Raw genomic sequence first — 23,737 nt, 5'->3', positions numbered from 1 at the left:
AATTATGTTTAGTAATCAATGTGCTCAATTCAATATATTTTTGTTGACAATTTAAACTTATGCCTATAGGTGAGACGTTTACTCAGCATATATAATGGCAATATTTGATTTTGACCTTGGCTTCACTCAATTACTTAACTTCACGATTCGACCATTTGGTGGTCGGTGAAAACATATTTGGTTCACAACCAGTATTTAGTGAAGATGAAATGGTGAGTCCTTTTAAGCTGAGTATTCAAAAATAAATAAGAAAAATAAAATCCTGGAGATTGTTAGAAATTAAAATGAAACTAGGTCAACCTGGGGTCATGATGGTTTAGTCCGGGAGAAAAACCATTTTTTCCTTGGTCCACTCACTTATCTCTGCCACAGGAGTAAAGTTGCCCTCTGTCATGGTAAGAAAGCAATTATTTTTATAACCAAGATAGATAATTTGGGTCCCCTGCTCCCAAAATATGTGCAGAGTGTCAAAATAAAATGAAATTCCAGGACCTCTCCCTATTATTTTCAACCTGCATATTGTCCTATCTCTTGTCGTTCCCTTATCTTTTGCTTGCTCCAATACACTTAAGCAATTGGGAAAATCGAGTTATTTTCTCTCCATCCCCAGCTGTTAGCTTGAGCTGCCATGCTCCAGGGGCGGGGCGGGGGGGGTGTGGAGTGGGGTGGGGTGGTCAGAGTTCTAGCCACATCAGCAAGCCCTAAATTCTACATCTCATGGGGACTTTACAAACGGAGTCAGCCAAAGAAATCTTGGAGTATCTTGACCGGGAATTGGGATCCTTGTCAGCGTGGGAATCCAGATTTTCCCGAGCTCTGGGAAGCCACAGTCCAGGATGCACTTGATCATCTCTGAGCATGTAAATCTAGAAACATTGCTAAATGTTTAGTCCAAACCAAATTGTTAATTCCTACCAATAAATCCCTTATTCACTTTTAAACTTATATTTTTGTTTTTGTGTATTTCCACTAGGAGGACAAACTACACAGTCTAGATCAAAAAATAGAGCCAACACGAGAAAGAGGATTTTATTTCCTGCTACCATTGAGTTGGGGAGGAGCCTGATGTAACTGACCCCTCCTGTCCCCTCCAGTGATCATGGGTTGCCATATGGATAAAGCAGAGGGTATGGTGGGGCAGGAGTTGAGGAGGGGGGAACCTCTCAGTCCATCCTCCAGGTCATCTGGAAAATTAGGCACCAAAGACTGCCACCCAGGTAGCCCAACTTCCAGCTCAGGATACCTGGCTCAGTCAAGACTTTCTTCTTCTCACCTTCTGGAGCACCAAGCTCCAGACCCAGCCATCCCCAGCAGTTCTCACCTGCCTCCCTTGGTCCCGGAAGAACTCTCCAGTATTCTCGATGACCTGTTCATCTGACAGCTGGGAATAGGGCTGCTCCTGGCAAAAGGTGAAAGTCTCCCACAGAGTCACCCCAAAGGCCCACACGTCGCTCGCTGTCGTAAATTTGCCCTGTTTACACAAAGAAAAAAAGAAGAAACCAGAATAGTCTGTGCATGACAAGAGCAGGTAAGGTCTGCATGACCTGGTTATGCCCTTGTGACACCCGGGGCAAGGACTACTAAAACTGCCACGATGTACACAGAGAATCTAAAAGAAAAAAGTGACGTTGTTTTGACGTCAGGCTGCAGGCCACTGTCTCGTCCTCCTGGTCTCAGTTTAGGTGTGCTTCTCCTGGGGATGAGATCCTGGGGCTGAAAGAGGTGCGGCCGGAAGCTATCTGACTCTGCCACTCAGTGTCAGAAGCTCAAACTTCAGGTTCTAGGGTAGCCTTGGGAAAATGCCCATGGGGATGGCAAAATTAGAATGGGAGGTCAATCATTTGGATGTTAGAGATAAAGGAATCTAGTTTAAGTGCTCGGAGAGGTCCCTGGGAGAATCCAGGACTCTCGCTTCCAGGCCAGGGAAAGTCCCAGTCTTGAAGGGTCAACTAACACGTGACGGCAATGGGCTTCAGGTGTGATCAGCACGCATAGAATCGTGCACATTTCCTATTCAAGAAATACAACACTCAGGTACCTGATGTTATTTATCCTTATTTTTTCAGATCAGAAAAGTGAGATGAGGGGTTTACCAAAATCTCCTAGAGAGTAAGGCCATTAGCAATGGAAAAACAGATTTGGAACAGGATCCTGTGAATGTCACACTAATACTCTTTTACAACACTGTATAATACCTTTAAAGGGAGCAATGCTAAATAATCACATAAAATATGTGATTCACATACAGAGATGATAAAGACCCTTATAAGGACTACGTAAACTGGTGTACATCACAGCAACAGTCATAACAATGGGGCAACTGGAAAGCACTTACACGTCAAATGACAGAGATGTTATTAAATTATTGGATAGATACACACAATGGAATATTATTCAGCTGTTAAAGTCAGGTTTTTGAAGAACATTGAATGACATAGGAAAGGCTAATGATGTAGAATGATACGTGCATTACATCACCCTGGTTATGTACTATAATTAGTTCCACAGGGTAGTCCCCTTTATCTGCAGTTCCATTTTCCATGATTTCAGTTACCCACAGTCAACAGTGGCCCAGAAGCAGAGCACCCTCCTTCTAATGTATCATCAGCGGGTTAGTAGTAACCTAACGTTACATCACAATGCCTCCACAATTCACCTGCTCCATCTCTTCAGGCAGGCATTTTATCACCTTATATCATCACAAGAGGAAGGGTGAGTACAGTACAATATTTTGGAGAGAGAGAGAGAAACCATATTTACATGACTTTTGACAGTATATTGTTACAATTGTTCTATTTTATTATTAATTACTGTTTTTAATCTCTTACTGTACCTGATTTCTATATTAAAATATCTATTATACCTTTATCATAGGTGTGTATGTATGGGAAAAAAACATAGTATGTATAGGGTTCAGTACTACCTGCAGTTTCAGGCATCCACTGGAGGCCCTGGACATATCCCCCGTAAATAAGGGGGTCTACTGTACATATACACATACATACATATACACATATATATACATATATACACGTATATATACATAGACACATATACACATACACAGAAATGTGTGTATAGAAAACAACCCCAAAGGAAATATACCAAAATATTAAGTGGTTATCTTGGTGAGAGAAAGGGAATAACTATATTTTTTCATTTCAAATTTAATTAATGAATCCTTTAAGAATATGAACAAGAAATAAGCTGATTGACTATAAATGAACAAAGCTAGATTGCTCTCAGGCTTTTCTCTGCAATACTAAATGACAAAAGACAAAATTACATGTACATAGCATTGTAGGAAGTAAGTGTTTAAAGTCTAATAATTCCACAAATCAGCTAAGTGGTGTAAAATCAACACTGACATGTCTCAGATTCGCAGGGTCAGAAAATACACCTCCAAGAGAGACATTTGGAAAAAATTACTCGCTCATGGTCCAGAATACCAAGCATTGAATAAAAATTATAAAGCAAAGAATGATGAACTTAAAATAAAAAGCAGCAAAACTCATTAAAATAAATATAGAGATGTCAATCCAAATAATTCATTAGAAATATGGTTATGAAATTAATACAGAAGAAAAATATTCTGTGTGGATAACATTTCATTAAGTGATAAGGTTTTTATTTTTATTTATTTATTTAAAGCTTTATTTATTTATTTATTTATTTATTTATTTATGAATGATAGAGAGAGAGAGAGAGAGAGAGGCAGAGACACAGGAAGAGGGAGAAGCAGGCTCCATGCCAGGAGCCTGACGTGGGACTCAATCCCAGGACTCCAGGATCGCGCCCTGGGCCAAAGGCAGGCGCCAAACCGCTGAGCCACCCAGGGATCCCCATGATAAGGTTTTTAATATCACAAATTAATGAAGACCAATCAGTAGGTCGAAAGGGTAGAGAGAAAACGAAGGATAGTAAATCTTGTATGATGATAGGTGCATTTTTAACCTTGTCCTGAATTTTCTATAGCGAGCATGTTACACTTTATCAGCAGAAGTAGGCAAGTGTAAAAATAATAATAATGGTGAATATACCGAGTAAATCATCTCAAGTCAGAGAAAATATCAACATCTAGTGTTTGCTTGCTGCAAACTTGCCTTGTCTCAGGCTTGTCCCTGTGTGCCACGCGTACCTGCCTACACGTCCGTTGTTGAGGTAGCGCTTAAAAACGAGAGGAACTCACCAGCAAGATACTCTCCCAAGACATCCAGCGGATGGGGAGCACCGCGCGGCCCTGGATCCGGTAGTAGTCACCACTGTACAGGTTTCTGCTCATTCCGAAGTCAGCTATCTTGATGGTATAGTTCTTACCCACTAAGCAGTTTCGTGTGGCCAGATCTCGGTGGACAAAATTGAGAGAGGAAAGGTACTTCATGCCAGAGGCAATCTGGGTAGCCATAAACTTCAGGTTGGCATAACTGAGGGAATAAAAAAAGAGGGGAGGAAGTAGCCTATGGAAAGAGCAAGCTGCGAGAGGCACACATTCTCCAGGGGGTACCAGTCAACTGGAGTTTCCACCAACATCTCTTCTCTGTTCTCAGTGGATCTCTTTGCTTTCCCTCAAAGGGTGGCTGCTCCATTATTCCTGCGTGCTAACCTCCCCTCCTCATGCCAGAACATTGATGAACTTTACTCCCCGGAGCCCAGGTTAGCCTCTTGAATGCAGAGAAGGGATGGGGGACCCGACTTACTTACCTGACGGTGGGTACATTGCCGGAGGCAGAACTAGGGGGCTCGTGGCGGGAAAGAAACTGATTGAGATCTCCATTCTCCATGTACTCAGTGATCATGCACAGCGGGTCATCGGTGATACACACAGCTAAGAGGCGGATGATGTTTGGGTCCTTGAGTCGGGACATGATCTTTATCTCCTTGAGAAAATCGTTCCTTTGGAGGACACAGACATAGGTAAACCCAGAGGCTGCCAGGGTTAGAAACAAGAGGGGGAAGGAGACACAGCAAAGCCTAGTCCTACCCATTTCCCCAGAGTCTTATTTCCCTTTAAATAACCTTTGGGAGGACAGAGAAGTTGGTACCTGGAAATGCCTTATTCTACACATCCTGGAATAGGATGCATGTTTATTCAACTGTGGTCTTTTTGAGAACAAGAGCCATGACCTGCTCACATTTACATCCCTAGAGTCCAACAAAAGGCCCACCACATAGAAAGTGACTACTATTTGCTGAAACACAGATATGCTGCTAAAAACTCATATGCAAAATGAAACTTTTCCCTGGAAATTGTTTCTTAAGTACACTGGAGTATTTACTTTTTTAAAAAGCTACGGACTCACTCTATCGATCAAGCAAAGAAATCCTTTATAACGTGAAAAATCATCCTCTGCTTTATCTGGGAACTCTTTCTTTTTCTCATACTGGTTGTTCGCACTACAGGGCACACCAGCAGTAGTCACAACACACACTGAGCAGCCTGTTCAAAACAGAGCTGTTTTCAAGTTCATGGTGGTAGTGTGGAGTTGCTTCCAAATCAGCACTCACTTGGACTAGAACTGTTTGAGGACCCTAGTGACAACCACTCGAGTCACAAAATGGGCTATCATCTTTCCCAGTAACAATATTTGGGTCAGTGAGACCACTGGCCCACATTCTTAAAACTATCAGAGCAGATGAGCTATGAATCTCTGGTGAGTTTTCTAGGAATTCTGGACTGGGAGTTATACTGTATCAATATAAAACCCCAGAAATCAATGTAGTCCTGATGTGACATGTCCCCTCTTTCATTTCCCTTCCACTCAAAACCAGGGGTCTCCACAGCTTGGGGGAGACCATCCTTCACTGCTAAATTACAGTGGCCCCGGGAGAGGAACACCAAACCTCACCAACCAAACCAATGGGCAAAGGCTTTGTTATATCCTATGTTTTTTTTTTCTTCTCGCCACTCTCTCCAATCACGTGATAAAGTTAATATTAAGAATATCTTGTCTCTCTAAGGGACCCAGAGGATGTCATTTTTCATGCATATCCAGGTCTTTAAGACTGAAGTTCTCACAGTTAAAATTCCAATTGTGTTCCCTCACCTTTCTTCCTTCTTCATTTCACATCCTGTCCGTTGCAACACTTTTAATGAAACTCTACTGACCATACTTGGAATTTACAATAATTTGGGGGACAGGGATAATAAGCTTTCTCTCGCTGTGAGTATCAGCGAGACAAACCAAGTCAACACAAATGGGAAAATACATACGTTACCCAGATGTGCAGACTTCTTTGAGACACAGACAACCAGCTTTCAACCAGCATGCCTCTCTGGGTGAGGATTAACTCACCATTACTGTAATGGAAAGGCTGTCAGACAACGGAGTATGGCTGGAAACTGCAATTTATGTAGTAAAGGATCCAAGAGACTATTGGCCAGTTTGGGACACGCTAACCAACTGTAGGATCCTTTTGCTTTGAGGTCCATGGATACTTTTCCAAGTAGAGGTAGCTTCTCATTTGGGGGTTTGCTGGTCACAGAAGAAAAGGAGCATAAAAGAGAAAAAAAAAGGAATGAGACAGTAAATAGAGACGCGAATAAAGGAGCATGGAGGAGACTCAGCAAGAAAGTTGTGTGTAAAAGTGGAAGTCGGCCAAGAGGCAGTAATGACATTCAGGAGGATGTCTGAGCGCCATGGTCGAAGGAGCACATATTCAGGCTGTTGGGTGTGTTGGGAAGTACAGCTCTGTGCAAAGGGAGTGAGGAAGTAAACATGGAGCTAATTCAATGGAAAGTGGACATCTGCATTTGCCGGAGACAGAGAAGAGAGATGAGGACTGCAGGCCCCTCAGAAAAATAGAGCACAACAGTGAAAGGTGAGGCAGCTCACAGACCTTCCCATCTCAAAGAAAAACAAAAAATGCTCAAAGGTTTCCAGGAGTGTTCCTGATCCTGAAGGCGAAATACATAAAGAAAAATTCAAAATGCAGACCACAGACCTGGCATTCTTGTTGGCGTCTGCTCGGAGCATTTTCACGGCCACCAGGACAGGCTGGTTGGCACTGACATCTAGGGCAAAATCTTTGTCTTTGAATTTTTCCATCCCCTCCACTTCACAGAGATGAACCTAGACAAAAGTCATCTAGTCTCAGCATCATCGTTTCTCCTGAAGATGGCTCAGTACTCTTGCTGGGCATTTCCTGGAGATAAGCTAACTCTTACAACTCAAGCCAAATCATACATGTTAAGATACGTGTAACATGCCTTTAATGCAAATAGTCGAGACAAACAATGATAAAGTTTGACATTGTTACTGCTTTATAAAAGAAACATACGTGGATTGGGATGCTATGTGACTGAACCTACAACATACTATTGTATTACGGCATAGGCCACTCTAAAATGGCGCTCGGCAGAAACACTCCAACTTTGACTCAAGGAAGTTTAGTTATTGGCTCATAGGAAACATATGGCAGTTTCTTCTCTAAGGTAATCCCTTAGTATGGTGTTAGTACATAAGTAACCCCTATGTATTAGTAACAGAATAATGAGCCTGTGTTTTTAACCCAGGGGACAGAATGAGTATATACGACATCACAAACAGATGTCACCGGCCCTTGTACATCCACCAACACCAAACCTACCCAAGGGCAAAGCATGCCACCCACACTGAAAACCAATAACATATTCCTATATTTCATCTGGGGTTCAGATGGTGCTGGTGAAAGGCTCCTGTTGCCACTTAAGTCATGGCTTTGGATTCTCAGAAGGTTCCCGTGACTGATAGAAGAGTGCAAAGTCACTATTACGTGCATCACTCGGAGGGCCATCGGGAAGAGTGCTCCTCCTTATCTCAGTTGGCAATTCATTCCCTCCGGCTGATTCTGGGACTCAAGTCAGGGGCGAGGTTGTTTTTGACCACTTTACACATAACTCCCACTGACAGGAAGAAAACAAAGTGGCTATCAAGTAGCAGGATGTTCTTGGACAGTTTATCAAAGATGATCACATCTTACGGGACCCCACCCTTTGTAACCTATCGTAAAAAAATTTGAAAATATTGCATGTTTTTCAAGATATCTGCAGTCTAGTGACTTGCTTGCTTTAAAAATTTCTATACAGAACTCAGAAGACCCAGCAACCTTTGTGGGCTATTTCACAAAGATGAGGTTGATCCCAATACCAGCCTTCCAGAGGACGAGGCAAGGACAGAGGAGTGAAGGAGACACTGAGGTCTGAACCCACTTCGGAAGGGACACTTGGCTCTACTGGCCATTTGTATTCAACCCCTATCTTTGAGATACCAAGAACCAGAGACCCCACTAAAAGATTCAACTCACCTCCCCGAACTGGCCTTCTCCCAGCTTCTCCTTGAACGTTAGGAGTTTCCTGGGGAACTCTTCCACAGCCACGTCCTTCCCTGAGAGCAGGTCCATGGTAACGGCAGGCACCGAGTAGGTGTTGCCTCCCGTGACCCCCTGCAGGTTCACGATGTCAGCCTCTGCGTAGTGTGGCGCCCCCTCAGGCCCGCTGGGCTGGGCAGGCTTCACGACGCCACTGCAGCCTGGGAAGACACAGGCAATAAGTCCTCCTCCAAGGGGCATCTTTGGAGATCCTTCCAGGAAGAAAATCCAAAAGGAAGGCTAGGACCTGCCCCTAAGACAGCCTACACTACTCCATGCCATTCTCACTCAAAGAATGGTTCCCCTGGAGACCCTGTCTCGTGGCCTTCAGAATGTAGAATATCATTTTCTCTTATTCTTCTCAAACTACGTGATCATTAGCAACCTCCTTGGCTAATCTTAGGGGATCGTGGTGAAGCTGTAGGTGTAGTTCACTCTAGATAAGAGCAGAGTAGGAAAGTTCGATGATTTAATCACATCACTTATTTCTTTAATTTGAAGACACTCTCATTGATTTAATAACATATTTTAGGGATGAAACAACTTTCTGATGATTCAATATAGTTTGAGACACATTCTTCCTTAAAAAAAAATAACTTAAAATATGAGGGGGGAGATGTTTTAACATATTAGAAAATAGGTAAGTTACTTTAGGTTAGCCTAGGAAATAAATTCGTTAATATCCTTGAGTTCAACGTGCTCCTTCAATGTTTCTTATCCGCTGAGTGATAAACATATGCGAGTTTCCTTTCCTCCTTTGAAAAGAGCCCTTGCAAAGCCTATGCGTGCCCAGTTAGGTCTGTCTGCTTCTCCATCTGGCCTTTCTCCCAAACACAAGTTCCACTGACTTAGGTCATTCCTCAGGTGCTGACCTTATGGAAAAGCTGCTCTGAGCCTCACTGATGACCCCAGAATCCCTTCTGATGTCACTCTGCAGCACTCTAAAAAACACTGGATATGAATCAATTGGCACTATTTTACCAAAGCAATGCTTTTTATTGAAGAAAGGCAAGAAATATTCACTGATGTAAAAGATCTTGTATCATTCTAATAAATTTTCACCAAAGAGAAATAAACAAAAATTAGATAAACTCAGTTATCTAGATGGCTAGAAGATTGGGAATTCCAGGATGTCTTTAGCTTCATTTATTTGTTTTCTCCAGGTGAAATGCTAGTCCTGAATTTACCACTAATGATGTTTGGTATTGGGTGAGTGCCCTAGCTGGGCTTCCTCACCTTCTTCCTATGGAAAATGAAGAGACCAGACTAGTTGGACTTAGCTTAGGCTCTTCAGGTGTTAGCACCTTAGCGACAACCTTTATCTATTTTCTTTCTCTTCTGACCTGAGGGTCCTTTTAAATACCTACTATGTGCAGTAGCAAAAGAGAGGCACTCAGATTAGGGTAGGACCAGTGGCAGATCAGTCTAGAAAGAGAGTGTGGACTTCTCAGGAAAACGTGGGCTCCTCTCGATTAAAACCAGTCTTGGCTGAGGAGGAGAAAAGTGTCACACCTTCATGATGCCCGTCAAGATCTCTCCCTCATTCTCTGCCACTGGGCCATCCTCACCTGACTCTTCCTCCCCAGGAGCAAATTCTGGGAGTTTTCGTATCAGCCTCGATGGCTCCTGGTAGTCAGGACGAAGGGGAAAGATGCGATCATAAGTGGAATTGGACTCCTGCTCACTTGGCGATGAGGAGCGGTTGTTGTTGAACATGCTGGACTCACTGGGCAGGGACAGGCTGACTGTCATTTCATCATCCAGCATCCTCCGGGAAGCCTGAATGAGAAGAATGGGGAAGGCATGTTGGCACAAAGGGGATCGTAGCCTCCTCCTCTTCTGAGATCCAGCTCCTCCACTCAGGTGAAATACCTCTCTGTTACTCTTAAACCCTGGAAGCACCACAAGTGACAGGGATGCGACCTGTGTCAAATGCCTGTGTCATAGGAACTGAGAGTAATCCTCCATTGCTTCAAGGCAAAATGTGATCTCCTAACTTCTGTGCTGCCAATGTTTGTTAACTTCCACTGAAGCATTTATAAGCATTATTTATATGACACTGTGAGAACCTATCAGTGGCCAATCAAAGATCTTCTCCATCTTACAGTTTTTGATGTTCTATTATATACTGGATTTTAGCAGGCTTATCTTTTAATTGGTTTGATTCTGTGTAGACACATTAAAATGCTCATTCACTCAACAGATGTGCTATAACATGATGGCTCAGTAGTGCACTCCATCACTCTGGCTCCATAGCTTAGGATAATATGTCCTCAATCCTGCATTTTTACTAGCCCAAAATAAAATAGCTATAAGAATGCAAAAGGAAATCCCTGGGGATACTGAAGTGAATTATACCTAATGAAGAAGAAGAAGAAGAAGAAGAAGAAGAAGAAGAAGAAGAAGAAGAGGAGGAGAAGGAGGAGGGAGAGGAGGAGGGGGAGGAGGAGGGGGGGAGGGAGGAGAAAGATAATAAAATTGTTTTGGCATCCTAGCCGATGTGATCTATCTGCACCTTCTAAAGGAAAATGCACGAATTTGAATGTATGTGAACTATTTGGATTTGAACATAAAAAATGTTCCACTCTCATAAACACATGTTTGAGTGTTCAGTGGAGACACTTAGATGTCTGCTTTATCCCCTGGACTAAAAAGTCCTTTGTTACAATCACATCCTCAATACAGAGTTTGGAGCCCAGCACATAGTAGGTACTCAATAAATATGGGTTTATTTAGTTCTCTCAAAGAAAAAATGTTAAGGACACTACTAAAAGCATCCTGCAAATAATGGTTAGTCTAAAGCTATTTTGAATCATGGTTTTTGGAATATATGTGTATGCCTAAGGGTTTTATACACACACATACGCATACGTGCACACAAACGCATAGACACACACAGAGACACAAATTCTGTCCCCAGGAAGAAATCCTGTCATTCCAAAGCATCTGGATTTATCTTACTAGGATACACAGGGTAGAAATAATTTTTTGAAGGACCAAGTTAAATATTCCAGGGCAAAATTTTTGCTTTCCCTTTTACTTGAAGAATCTCCAATCCAATACTCCTCTTCCAGTCATGAACATATTCCAATCAGGCTCAGAAGATCCAGAGAAGTGTGGTAATTTCTCCAATAAAGAGAAATATAGCTCACACGGTATAGAACACAGATTCCCTCTTCCCAATGAAAATGCAGGCATAACAAAATACTCAATAAGACACACATCAGCTTCAAGCTGTCCCATGGACCTTCAGACTACCAGCTTCTACTACCACCAGCACATTTTGCTGCTCCTCATCCAGAACTTAGATACCCAGTGTGTTCCAGCATTCTAGAAGAAAGGTCTTGAATTACCTCAAAGCTCAGAGCTTCTCTAACCTTTCAGTCCACATCCCTTTGAATCCATGGATCAGTGAAGACGTCCATGGCCAAATCTAGAAACACTTAAACATCAGCAGACCCTAAGAGTATCAGATACCTAGCAGAAATGCCCAGGGAGTTGCTATCTAGCCTAAAATACCAAAGTTATAGATATTCCAACTTTTCAGTGGAATGTATATATTTTAAAAGGAAAAAAGTTGACAAATTTCAACACTGACAATTGGAATGACCATAGAAAATAGGCTATCAGTTATATGACCTTAAGTACATCACACTTCTATATAACTTACTAGGCCCAGCTCACCATTATTCAACAAAGTTTAAGTAAAAGAGTACACACAAAAAAAAGACCTTGCAGATTGTCGAATGTTAGGCAAATGTATAAAAATTATTCAGGTAAGTTAGGCTGGACAAAACAAATCTGAAGAGGGACCCAGAAGGATGCATAATCACAACTTCCAAGTAAATAAAGTAGAAACAGGACTATGAGAAACTTGGCTTGGATATTAATGAGGCTGAATGTTTTTCTACACACACACACACATGCATGTGTGTAAACAGTAACAAGAGAAGGAACAGCATTATCAGAAATTTTAGCTAGGTACCAATTGTACATCTGTTAATTTTTTTAAAAAACACAGATGCCTGCACTCTCCCCAAACCCAGTGAATCAAAACCTTCAAGGAAGATGTTTGAGTTGAGATTCAATGTATTAGGAAGAGTTTCCTAGGGAGGCTCCAAAATCCTTGTTTCAAACATGAGAAAATGGACTTAGCTTATTCTTTTCTGACTCCCTTCAGCAACAAGCTTCTCCAATCCCAGGCTTCTTAGTGGCCTCAGTTAATGCTCTAAGCATTTACAAGTTCTTATAGTTTGCCTTTTTCTCCTGGGGTGACAGTGGCTTAGGCACGTGTAGCACAGGTTCTTATCCCATGACTGTTCTGCACTTCCTTACCTTCTCCAGCATTTTCTGCCAGAACTGCCTCCAGAGGATGATGACAATGATGGCCAGGAGAATGAAGATGATGGCCACCAAGCAGCCAATCAGGATCCGAGTGTTGCTGTCATCGACTTTAAGCATTGGATCTGTGACCAAGAAGAGAGAGATGGAGAACATCACCATCTCATGGGGCAAGGAAAAGCATGAGAGACTGGACCAGGGACAGAGGTAGAACTTTTTCCTTCAGGATAATTCTACAAGATGCCGCCTTAACACTTCTGCTTAGTTTCAGTCTTGCTAGTCTTGTATGACTTTGCTCCTCCAACATACAGTCCTCCTCCTTGGGGCCGTAGCCTCCGCCTCCTCCTCATGTATCAGACTGGATAATGGAGAAGTTTTCAATTCATCCTCAAATTTTGTTCCTTTATTACCACAGCCTAGGTCTACTGGCCCACAGTCATACCTCATGAAAAATAGGTGAAGAGTCCCCCTTGGAGACACTTGATCATATGTGTTTCCCATATTGCCGGCTCATATTACCAGTGATCATCTAAAGCACTGGATACATTTTTGCATGTATCTCCAATTAGAGAGACTACCATTTTGTTTAATGGACTTCCATCCATTGAGATCCCCTAGAAATGTCCCTTTCCTTGTTTTTGTTCTGAGATACCCAAACTTTCATGAAGCAATTGGAACAACTCCAGACTCTGCTTTAACTGAAGAATAAAATGAACTAGTGAGGAGAGTGAGTTTGGATCCTTTACTTTGGATTCTATCTTTCCAGAACTACCCTTCATCCAAAGCCACCTGGTATAAAGCCTCCTATGCAGACAATCAGGCCCTTGCAAATCTCTACCCTTCTTCATCTTTTAGAAGCCCCCTTCAATTTTAACTTTTATAACTAGAAATCACACATACCATAGGTTGTGGGTGCCACAGGTGAGGTGGGCAGGGCTCCAGAGTTGTTATACATTGCAGCGTCTGTTACAAAATAAGTGTGAGTCAGAGCTGGGGAGAATACAGCTAAGTAGTGGTTTTTCTGGAGGCAGATCGTGACCTAGCACATTGTGAAATCAATTTAGCGAGTTGTCATCAGCTTTTCTTAAAAAGGAACTCATATAATATTCTAAATTTTAAAAAATCATCATTCATCTGGACAGTAAGAGCAACTCTTCTTTTGGAAAATGTTTGTTTAAACGATACTAGGTGTCATGGTACAAAGAAGTTTATGAAACAGTGGCTCAGAGGGCTGTGACCACACATTATCATAAAGCATGCATAGGAAGTCAGACCCAAATTCAGCAAAATGTAGAGAGAACATGATGGGTAAGTGGTCATGGAACAGACATAGCGCTAAGCGGCTCTCCAAAGAAATTAAGTTGTTTTCACTATGCTCATTGACCTAGCCCTTTAATTTATAATCAAACCTCATCCTTATAGGTAAATTATTGATACCGGAGTGTCCTTTACTGTGATGTATAAGCTTCTAAAACTAGCCCCCCAGAATGTATTTGCTAGATTGATGTTGGCAACTCATTTTCCCCTCTGATTTGTCTAAGGAAGGAAGTCAAGAATTAGAATATGCAATTCCCTTCAACCCGCATGCTCTCCGTAAGTCCTAATTTTTCTTCTTCTTAGCATTATTATGCAAATTGGGAGGTATCTGGCATCTACATATACTTTTCTGCATTGGGTCCTCAAGCTCCAATGGAAATGAATGTTATCATGACATTGGATTATAAAACTCAAGAGATCCCAGGAGTCAAAAACTAGCCCATTGCTGCAATTGGGTATAACAAGGTAAGTGGACTAATTACTCTGCCAAGAGAATAGAATCCCTGAGGATGGATGAGAATCTATGGTCTCATTGTTAACACAATGTAATGACACCGTTTTTAAACATCTAAACCACTGTTCTTTTTTTTTAAGATTTAATTTATTTATTCATGAGAGGCACAGACAGAGGCAGAGGGAGAAGCAGGCTCCATTCCATGCAGGGAGCCTGACGTGGGATTCAATCCTGGGTCCCCAGGACCACACCCTGGGATGAAGGCAGCGCTAAACTGCTGAGCCACCCAGACTGCTCTAAATTTCTGCTCTTAGTAAATACTTCATGTAAAATAATCAATCTATTCTTAAATTAGGTCTTTATAGAAGAAGGCATCAAGGCACCAAACTTGTTTTTTTTTCAAACAGATGTTCTATTTCCTTATCAGTACATCTTAATGAGCAAACTGTCCTGAAATTTTCTTCCTTTAAAACTTAAATCAGGGGTGCCTGGGTGGCTCAGTCAGTTAAGGGTCCGACTCTTGATTTTGGCTCAAGTCATGATCTCAGTCATGAGATCTTCAGTCATGGGGTGGAGTCCCATGTTGGGCTCTGCTCTCAGCATAGAGCCTGTTTGTCCCTCTCCCTCTACTCATCCTCCTGCTCTCTCTCTCTCTCTCTCTCTCTCTCTTTCTCAAATAAATAAATATATAAATTTTTAAAATCTTAAAATAAATAAACAAAAATTTTTAAGAAATAAAAGTTAAATCAGAAAGCATGGGGTCTTGTACTTTATCTTCACATTAGTCTCTCTTCCCCTCTTCTGTTATTTTTCACCTAAACTTTTCTACCAGTCCAGTGCAAGGCTCACTCTTTTGACACTGTTATGAACCCACCCTCTACTGACCTCTCTCCTGACTGCTAATTCTTGGTATCAGTTTTTTGATTTTTTGAGCATCTTTAGAAAAATCAATGTGTGGGTTTTGTACCTCATCTCAATGGTGGTAGACAATGTCCTAAATGCCTTTTAATTTTGCAAGATTCAGCACAATCCCTACTACCCGGTTTGTGGTCTCTAAGCACCATTCTCCAATAAAAGGAACGAGGACTGCTTAAGGAAATGGTTGACTCCATATCTGGAACACCAATGTTTAAAAAGAGCTTGCATAATTTTGTTCTTCCAGAAAATAAGATATTTATCAAAGTCTTATAAGTCCAGATACAAAGAACACAGAGCCAGCCTAAAGGTGTATGCTCTGGTCAAATGTAAGACAATTTGAGCATCAGAAATAATTAATAATTACAACTGATTAAACATACTGAAATTATTAAAAAAGCAATGAATGCATGATGATATTAAAAACCAAAACATTATTGAAGGTTGCTAGGGCATCAACTCTGAAAATTGATGAAGAGAAAAAATTAATCATGTTTCCTGCCCTTTCAATGTGAACCATATCTCAGGGTAAGCAAGTGCATGAGGAACAGTTCTACTAGTCAGAAGAAATTGAGCTAATAAATGCAGAAGGAATGCAAAAACTAGAAAATCACCATTTAACAATCCCTAATGAAATAAATAATTCAAGCAGTGGTCATCAGTGGAGATAACTTGAGCCCAGAAATCAATCTTAGCATTACTTAAGGTGAGAGAATCTAACATTACATCCTCATGATGAGGTTTAACATAAAGGACACAGCACTATCTATGAAAATTCTTGACAAAAATAAATATTGAACTTGAATCAAATCAGCCTGTAGATATAACCACGAGTCTACAGAAATGACAAAAGATATATGCTCTAAAAAATGGCATCACAGAAAGCAATCAGCCAAACCAGAATGGATTTTTTTTAAAAGGACTGTTTTATATTAAGAGAGACACTTAGGAATATCCTAAAGGAAATCTCCCAAGAGGACCTTATTTGTTTTTTTGGTTTTTTAAAATTTTTTTTCTTTATTTATATATGATAGTCACACAGAGAGAGAGAGAGAGAGGCAGAGACACAGGCAGAGGGAGAAGCAGGCTGCATGCACCGGGAGCCCGACGTGGGATTCGATCCTGGGTCTCCAGGATCGCGCCCTGGGCCAAAGGCAGGCGCCAAACCACTGCGCCACCCAGGGATCCCCAAGAGGACCTTATTTGGATCTGAATTTGATCAAGCCAACTGTAGTAGTAGTATTAGACAATCAGGGATACCTGAATGTGGACAACCTATTAGCTAATGTTAAAGAATTACTTATTAACAAATGTTGTTAGATGCCATAATGCTTTATGCGTATGAGGCATGATGTTTATAAAGATAATGCTATTTTCTTAGATGTGGTCTCACATTTTTAGTAATGAAATCAAATAATGTCTCAAATTTATTTAAAATTCTACAATGGAAAGGGAGAAATGGATAAAACAAGACTGGCAAAACCAGTGGTTAGTAAGGCAGTGACTGATGAGGGGTCTTTACTTTTGTGTATTTAGAATTTTTTCTTAAGATTTTATTTATTCATAAGAGACACACAGAGAGAGGCAGAGACACAGGCAGAGGGAGAAGCAGGTTCCCTGCAGGGAGCCCAATGTGGGACTCGATCCCAGGACCCCAGGATCACCCCAGGATCAGGTTGGCAGACGCTCAACCAAAGAGCCAACGAGGTGCCCCTATTTAGAAATTTTCACTTAAATATTTTAGTAGTGTGCTTCCCCTTAACTGGCTTCATTTATATAGCTTTAGCTCATTGTATTCTCATGTATTAGTCCTTTATTTATGTGCCTTTTACAAAAATATGTAGAACCCAGTAAGTATTCTAGTCTTACGGAAGATTCCTCTATGCATCTGCGAGAAGCCGCCATGCAACCCTTTTCCTTAGAGACCCTCCAGTGAGCAGCTCCAGTCCACCCCTTCCTCCTGTTCCTCCCATTTCCACAGGAGGCTCCCTCAGCTCCCAACCTGATTGGAAGGTGATTTCACTGAACATCATCCAGGTGTCCGCAAAATGGTATTGGCACTTGATGGCACTGGCCATGCGGTGGTGGAGGGGCACCGTGACGAAGCGGGCACTGGGGTTGACATCGTCCAGGACGAGGGGGAAGGACACAGCGTTAGGTTCCCACTCGTTGGCCTCAGAGCGGAAGTAGCACTGCACCTCCTTAAAAATCTTCACACCTTTAGCAAACATGTTGTTGCAATGGACCTGGCAGAGAAAGAGGCATGCGAGTGACAGGCTGACAGCAGTAAGTGGCGCAGGGACACAGTGCAACCTAACCCCTGACGTCCTAGACCTGACCATTTATCTGAGCACTGCCCTTGGTGAGAAGTTGCTCTGTAGTCTTTCAGACTTGCTCTTCCAGGAACTTGAAGGGTGGCAGGGATACATTGGTCTGGCCCTCAGAACCGAGGTGGCTCCCCTGGTCACCTGTCTACACCTGTAAGGCCCGGGTCACCTCATTTCCTGTCACCTCATCTGTTAAATGAGGGCTGGACCAGCATCCTTTCGGGGCCTTCCTTGCGCTTAACACTCCCAGGTGTCTAACCCTCTCCAACAGGCTTGCCATGCACCCAGAAGCAGGCTGCTCTGAACTGAGGTAAGGGGGAGTCCTCTCTCCTGCTCCCTCCTAGGTGCATTCTAAAGCCAGTCCACTCCTTCCAACAGGGTTAGCTGAGAAATCTGAAACAGTACACATTCCAAAACAATTTCATCTTTCTCTTTAGGAATCTCATTTCAAGGGCCACATATTGGCATTTTTCAGCCAGAGACACACTATCTTCATTTAAGTTAAGTTAAGGTGAAGCCATTCTGATGTGGGCATGAAATCTTCCCCACGGATATTTTCTGAGATGAGAAAAGAAGGTCTTTCGGAAAGTAGCTTGCATCCTCTTGCCTGCTGCCATGACTCTTTCACCAGGATATTTGTATGGCTTTTAAAAGGGTCATCGGAAACAAAGATCCCACAACAGTTCCTCTGGAGCACCTTGCTGCATTTAACATCCCTCAGAAATGGAATATGCATATTTGTAACTAGGTCAGGTCCCTCGTGGTAGTTCACTGACATTTCCTCTGGCTTAGTCGTACGTGGAAAATGGAGCTTTGTGGATCGCTATCCCCTGAACTAAAAGACTGCACAAGTTGGAAAAGCATCTTTGCCATTCTGGGGATATATTTGCTATTTGCATTTTAATGTCTTGCTTAGGGCCTGAATTGTAACCCTCCGACTGTCTTTGGTACCCTCCTCTGCTCTCTGGATGGGAAATACAGGAGGACTACCATTCAGAATTTATTTTTAAATGAAGAAGCAGCAGCAATGATTGCAGCAATTTTATGGTTGAAGAAATGAGCAGAGAAATGAGCAGTCAACAACAGGATGGAGTCTAGAACTCTAGACTCTTAGTCCAGTGCTCTTGCCAATACCATGTCACACAGAAATGGAGCAAGTTGCTTTAACTTCTCCATTTGGATTTTCCTGTAAACTTTTTAATGTTGAAAACATCTGTTAGTACCTTCTTTCTTTGGGATGAGTTAACTGTTCCAGTTTATTGAGCACAAGTCAATGGAGCAAGGCTAGAAAAAAAAATCCAAAAAATACCATCTACAGCTTCACTAGATTTTTTAGATTTTTTTTTTTTTTTTTTTGAAATCTGCAAAGTGTTGGATAGGTAGCCTGCGGGGGAGGTAATAATCTCTCCTCCAGATGTTTTGAGAATTCTCCTGGAATGCAAATAAATAGTATAGAATTTCATTCCCCTCTGGGCTTACATATTTATTTAATAAATGCAGAACATTTTAAAAGTACATGAATATACTTCAATAGGCTATTTTGACTATATTTAAGGACTGAGGGGAATGGCAATAATTTGCCTAGAAACCAATAACTACTCTCTAAAAGATGTTAGTGATCCAAAAGTCATCGTTTACATTTTATTTGTCTCAGAAAAATTAAAATATGCTAGAGACCTGTTTGGGCTCGAGAGGCCTGAGCCTGAGATAGCTTCTTCGAAGTTTCTGGCACCTGCTTACTGTAGATTATGCTTCTGAATAATTCTGACCTGTGATAAACTAATTAAACCGGAGCTACAGGGGACTCAGGAAGATTACGTCTATTGACTAAATAGTACAATTTTGTGGAGAGTTTAACATACATTTTATTATTTCTGAGACTAAAAGTTATCCCAATGGTATATTTCTCTGAATCAACAGACATGTTCATAGGCGCATGTGGCTATCTCATTATTCAGCAAAACAAATAAATTTTCCCTGGAGGTACATATTTTTGCCACTATGCATATTCTCTTCCTCCCTCCAGAAAACCTTGTGAAGAAGAGTGTGTTACACACAACTGCACGTACTTATGTTTTACAACTGCCAAGGAGCCAGCCTTGAACAATATACAAGTAGATGGGCATGTGTTGATCCTTCTGTTCTCATCTTAAATATTTGTTCATTTAACTGATAGCTATTAGTCCAGTTAGGAGATATTACCACATTAACATGTGAGGGTGATATAATAGACATGGATTTCCTCTTTGACTCCAGGTTTGTGCCAAGAATAACAAATTTTGATTCACTAGGGACCCTTAATGATAACACAGATTTCCTTCTGCTGGATCTTCAACTCATCCTACATATCTCCTTTTGCAAATAGGTAGTGCCTCTCCCCACACTGAACTGCAAATCATCCCAAGGGGATTGAAATAGAGGCAGCAACACCAGGTTTTTGGCCATTAATATTCTGTATTCAACTATTAATAGGGAAATAATATTATTATAATGTTATAATATTAATATAATATTATTATAATGATATTAACTATTAATTGGGAAACTGACAGATAAATGAGGATCCATGTGTGAGGTCAAATGCACTTGTCCACTTTCTTGGGCCTCTTATTAGAGTCCTCTTATGCTCCTCAACAAACCAGTAAAAATTCTATGTGAACCACAAAAACTTCAGGGGTCTCCCTTACATTCAACAAAAGGACTTTGTACTTTTAAGCCCCAGTTTTCCTCAAGCTTAGAGTTCAGTTTGGGGGAGATCAAAATCTAGTAGGATGACCAGACAGATGTGCTGTTGCAACAGATAAGGGACAAAGAACTCTGGAAACAGAAGAGTACAGAGCCTTCTATTATGATTTCTCAGTGCTGCAGGGGTTAAAGAGACAGGGTAGGGGTGGAAAGTTATTCCAAAGACAAAATACAAAATATTCATGTCTTCCATTTAGAATTAGAGTTGCAACAAGCCAGCCTTATTGATAAAAGTATGTCTTGTCCCTGGGGCACATGGGGCAGGGCCATAAAATGATTTCCATGGGCAATTGTTACTTTTGCTCTTGTGAGCCCCTCCCTCCACTAAAAATAAAATAAAATAAAACTGTATTTTAAAATTGTGTTGTTAAACAGATGAAAATAATTTTTGACCCTAAAAGTTCTTTTCCCCCACTGACATTAAAAGAAGTTAAAGTTAAAACATTTCCAGGGGCTTTAAAAAGTCCTGTGAGCTCTAGGCCCACTGTGCCTAATGGTATGTAGGCTCTGATGTTGGAACAACAGAAAACATTGAGAAACAGTGACCTAGTCTAACCCCCTTATTTACAAAGGAAGCAAGAAGCCAAGAGATGAAGTGACTTGGAAACACATGTGGCTCATTAGTAGCAGAATACCGATTTGAATCCAGTTCTGCTGGCACCACCCAGGGTTCTTTCTAGTGTGCCTTTTCACTACACCATCATTTTGGATTCCTTGGACACGTTCCACTACACCTAACTCCACTGACCTTCATGGTTGTGAAATTCCTGATGCGGTCAAATTCAAACATGATCTCGATGTAACCACTGGGGGCACTTTCATTCCTCCAGCCCACGTAGTCATAGCCCGGCCACACGTGGTATTCGTGAGTCTGAGTGAAGTCATCCAGGCCAGACACCCCATCTGTCAGCTGGCCCAACCCTTCAGTCATGCTGCGCAAGCCAGGGGAAAAGACGGGAAAGGGAGAGAGAAATCTAGAATTAATTGCACATTCGAGGAAGAGCTTTTATACCCAGCTTCTTCACCCCAGGGTTTTGTAAGAGTTGATTATCTTGAAGGTTGAAGGATTATGAAAAATCCAGTATATTTTATAATATTGATGCATTTATCCTGCATCAATGGAGAACAAAGAATTTCATACAAATAAATTTTATAAAATACTTAATTGCTTACTCCTTCAGCAGCAAAGCTTTTGAACAATATTTTATCAGGTTATAAGAAAAGCGTTCTATAATCTATTGTATCCTTACCTATTCTTGGAAACTGAATATAATATGCTTTTCAATAATAATTCAATGTTATCAAATTCATTTGATTAATTAATCTATTAATGAGTAAATGAATGAATGGATGGATGGATGCATACAATGAACACTACAGTAGATAGTAGCACTTGACTATCACTCAATAAATAGTCCCAGAGCTTGTTGGAAATTTTTCTGACTCTTCTTTGACTTAATGTTGTCATTTTTCAGTGAATCAATTCCAGAGAAGCCAGTCATGCACTCCTCTACCCCACATCCAACCACCCAATTTGACCCCAAACTAAAGGGGGGAAAGTAATCAATGCCAAATTTAAATACTAATTTATTTCTAATTTTAATTAAATTTGCAGAATACTAGAGTCATGAAATAAAATGCATGAATTACATGAGGGGCTCAGGCATTGGATTTAGTCTTGCTTTCTAGCTTGGCGGGCTTTCCATTTCTGATTGTAAGGCTTTGCTTGATTAGTATATAGGACAATTGTGTATTTATGTTAATTTGGCTATTTCTTATTGGCTTTCTCTTTTTATTTTACCTTCTTTTTATGGAAGGACAGAGCAAGAACTCATCAACTGGGACTCCTCTCTCCTCAAACTCTGCATTTCAAGCTCTAAATGATAGTCAGGAGTCTCCCAAATGAAAATATTGGGATACTCACCCTCAAGCAAAAATACATGTGCCCCTTTAGGTTACATAAAAGTTGTGAATTCACAAAAAATAATTGCGTGATTATGCCAGCCTTACAGATACATTTTTTTATTTATTTGTTCATTGAAAAATGTTTGGCAAATTATAAAATTTGACTGGCCTTATCCACAGTGACCAGAGCCTGGATCTCCCTTCCAAGGATTTGCCATCTTTTTCTTCTCTCTACAGATCAGAAGGCTAGGAGAACATAAGTTTACTTGCAATAAGTATATTTCCCATTGTCCCCAGAATTATAAATCCCCATGAAACTTATGAAAGCAACACAAATGAAAAATTAATTTGTTTTAATCAAAATTAAATCACATGGGGATGGGTAAGGAAAGAAACTTTCCTGGTTTACTTAATCTCCTTTAGAATTGTTAGAAATCACTACAACAAGCATGTACTATCTCTATAAATTTTTTAGTTAAAAAAAGATAACTTTTGCTACTAAAACTATCTAATCCTGAGATTCTGAATTAGGGAGCTTATACCTCATCACTCAGGCACACTCCATAGTGATAACCTCACTACCTCAGCTATAAATGGGAGATGATTGTGTGAAAACTATTGCAATTATTCTTGATCTTCCCTCTGTTACTAGTTACCTGCCTTATTTATCCATTTGAATCCCCTGCTAGTCCCTTAAATTTATAACCCAACTGAAACCCATCACTATCCCTTTCTTAACTAAATATTTCCCCTTAAGTTTCTCATTTCTGCCCATTATATTTTTCTCATATTCAGTGGCTCAAAGTGCCTGGCACAACACGAGCACCAAAATTTTTTTGTTAGTGAATAAATGCCATCCCCAAGGTTTCATCTACCTCTTTTTCTCACCCGACTGTCTCTCCTCTATATCCAATCAGATTGCAAACGACCCCTATGTGAATGTCTCCTCCTCTTGTTCCCACAGTCACCATTTTAGCAGCCTTGGTCCTTCCTTCTTCTCATCTGACAGAATTTGCAATTAGAAAATGTCCCTCGTCACCTCCTCTTTTCACTCAAATCTAACCTTTGCAAGCCTCTTGATTAATCTGTCTAAAGCACAGTTCCAATCATGTCCTTCCTCAGCTTTCAAAATCTTCAAAGATTTGTTCTGTTGGTGATTATGTTGATGATGAAAAGAAAACTCCTCCTCCCCTTCTTCCTCCTGGCCCTAACATTCAAGTACCTCCAAAATAGGACATCATCTGCTCAATCATGCTTCTCATCTACTCTTTTGCTACCTAAGTATGGCTGGTGGTTAAACTATTGATCTTTTTTTTTCTAAAGATTTTATTTATTTGTTCATGAGACACACACACACAGAGAGAGAGAGAGAGAGAGAGAGAGAGGC

At 41.0% G+C, this 23,737-nt stretch overlaps 1 protein-coding gene and 1 long non-coding RNA gene across 8 annotated transcripts in view; one reads left to right on the top strand and one right to left on the bottom strand.

Moving 5' to 3' along the window:
• Nucleotides 1-23,737, bottom strand: part of DDR2 (discoidin domain receptor tyrosine kinase 2) — a 149,368-nt gene that overhangs the window by 7,475 nt on the left and 118,156 nt on the right. For all 5 annotated transcript variants that reach the window (XM_077886844.1, XM_077886841.1, XM_077886840.1 and 2 more), the window contains 10 exons: nt 21,194-21,377; nt 17,376-17,619; nt 13,588-13,650; nt 12,682-12,812; nt 9,915-10,125; nt 8,284-8,507; nt 6,943-7,070; nt 4,702-4,893; nt 4,190-4,424; nt 1,322-1,471 (listed from right to left, as the gene is read on the bottom strand). In XM_077886844.1, the coding sequence (XP_077742970.1) occupies nt 1,322-1,471; nt 4,190-4,424; nt 4,702-4,893; nt 6,943-7,070; nt 8,284-8,507; nt 9,915-10,125; nt 12,682-12,812; nt 13,588-13,650; nt 17,376-17,619; nt 21,194-21,377 (1,762 nt within the window). The remainder of the gene's footprint in view (nt 1-1,321; nt 1,472-4,189; nt 4,425-4,701; nt 4,894-6,942; nt 7,071-8,283; nt 8,508-9,914; nt 10,126-12,681; nt 12,813-13,587; nt 13,651-17,375; nt 17,620-21,193; nt 21,378-23,737) is intronic.
• LOC144307241 (uncharacterized) lies at nt 2,587-22,412 on the top strand. Of its 3 annotated transcripts, none has more exons than XR_013374163.1 (4): nt 2,587-2,712; nt 12,691-12,894; nt 14,308-14,469; nt 22,263-22,412. It is a non-coding gene; the product is annotated as an uncharacterized LOC144307241 (long non-coding RNA). The 3 variants fall into 3 exon arrangements; XR_013374164.1 differs by lacking the exon at nt 2,587-2,712 and adding an exon at nt 4,768-4,914; XR_013374162.1 differs by lacking the exon at nt 2,587-2,712 and adding an exon at nt 7,603-8,176.

This window comes from Canis aureus, chromosome 38, assembly GCF_053574225.1.
Source record: "Canis aureus isolate CA01 chromosome 38, VMU_Caureus_v.1.0, whole genome shotgun sequence".
NCBI classification, from domain to species: domain Eukaryota; kingdom Metazoa; phylum Chordata; class Mammalia; order Carnivora; family Canidae; genus Canis; species Canis aureus.
Note: the sequence above shows the minus strand (reverse complement) of the source record. Positions and strands in the feature narration are given on the sequence as shown.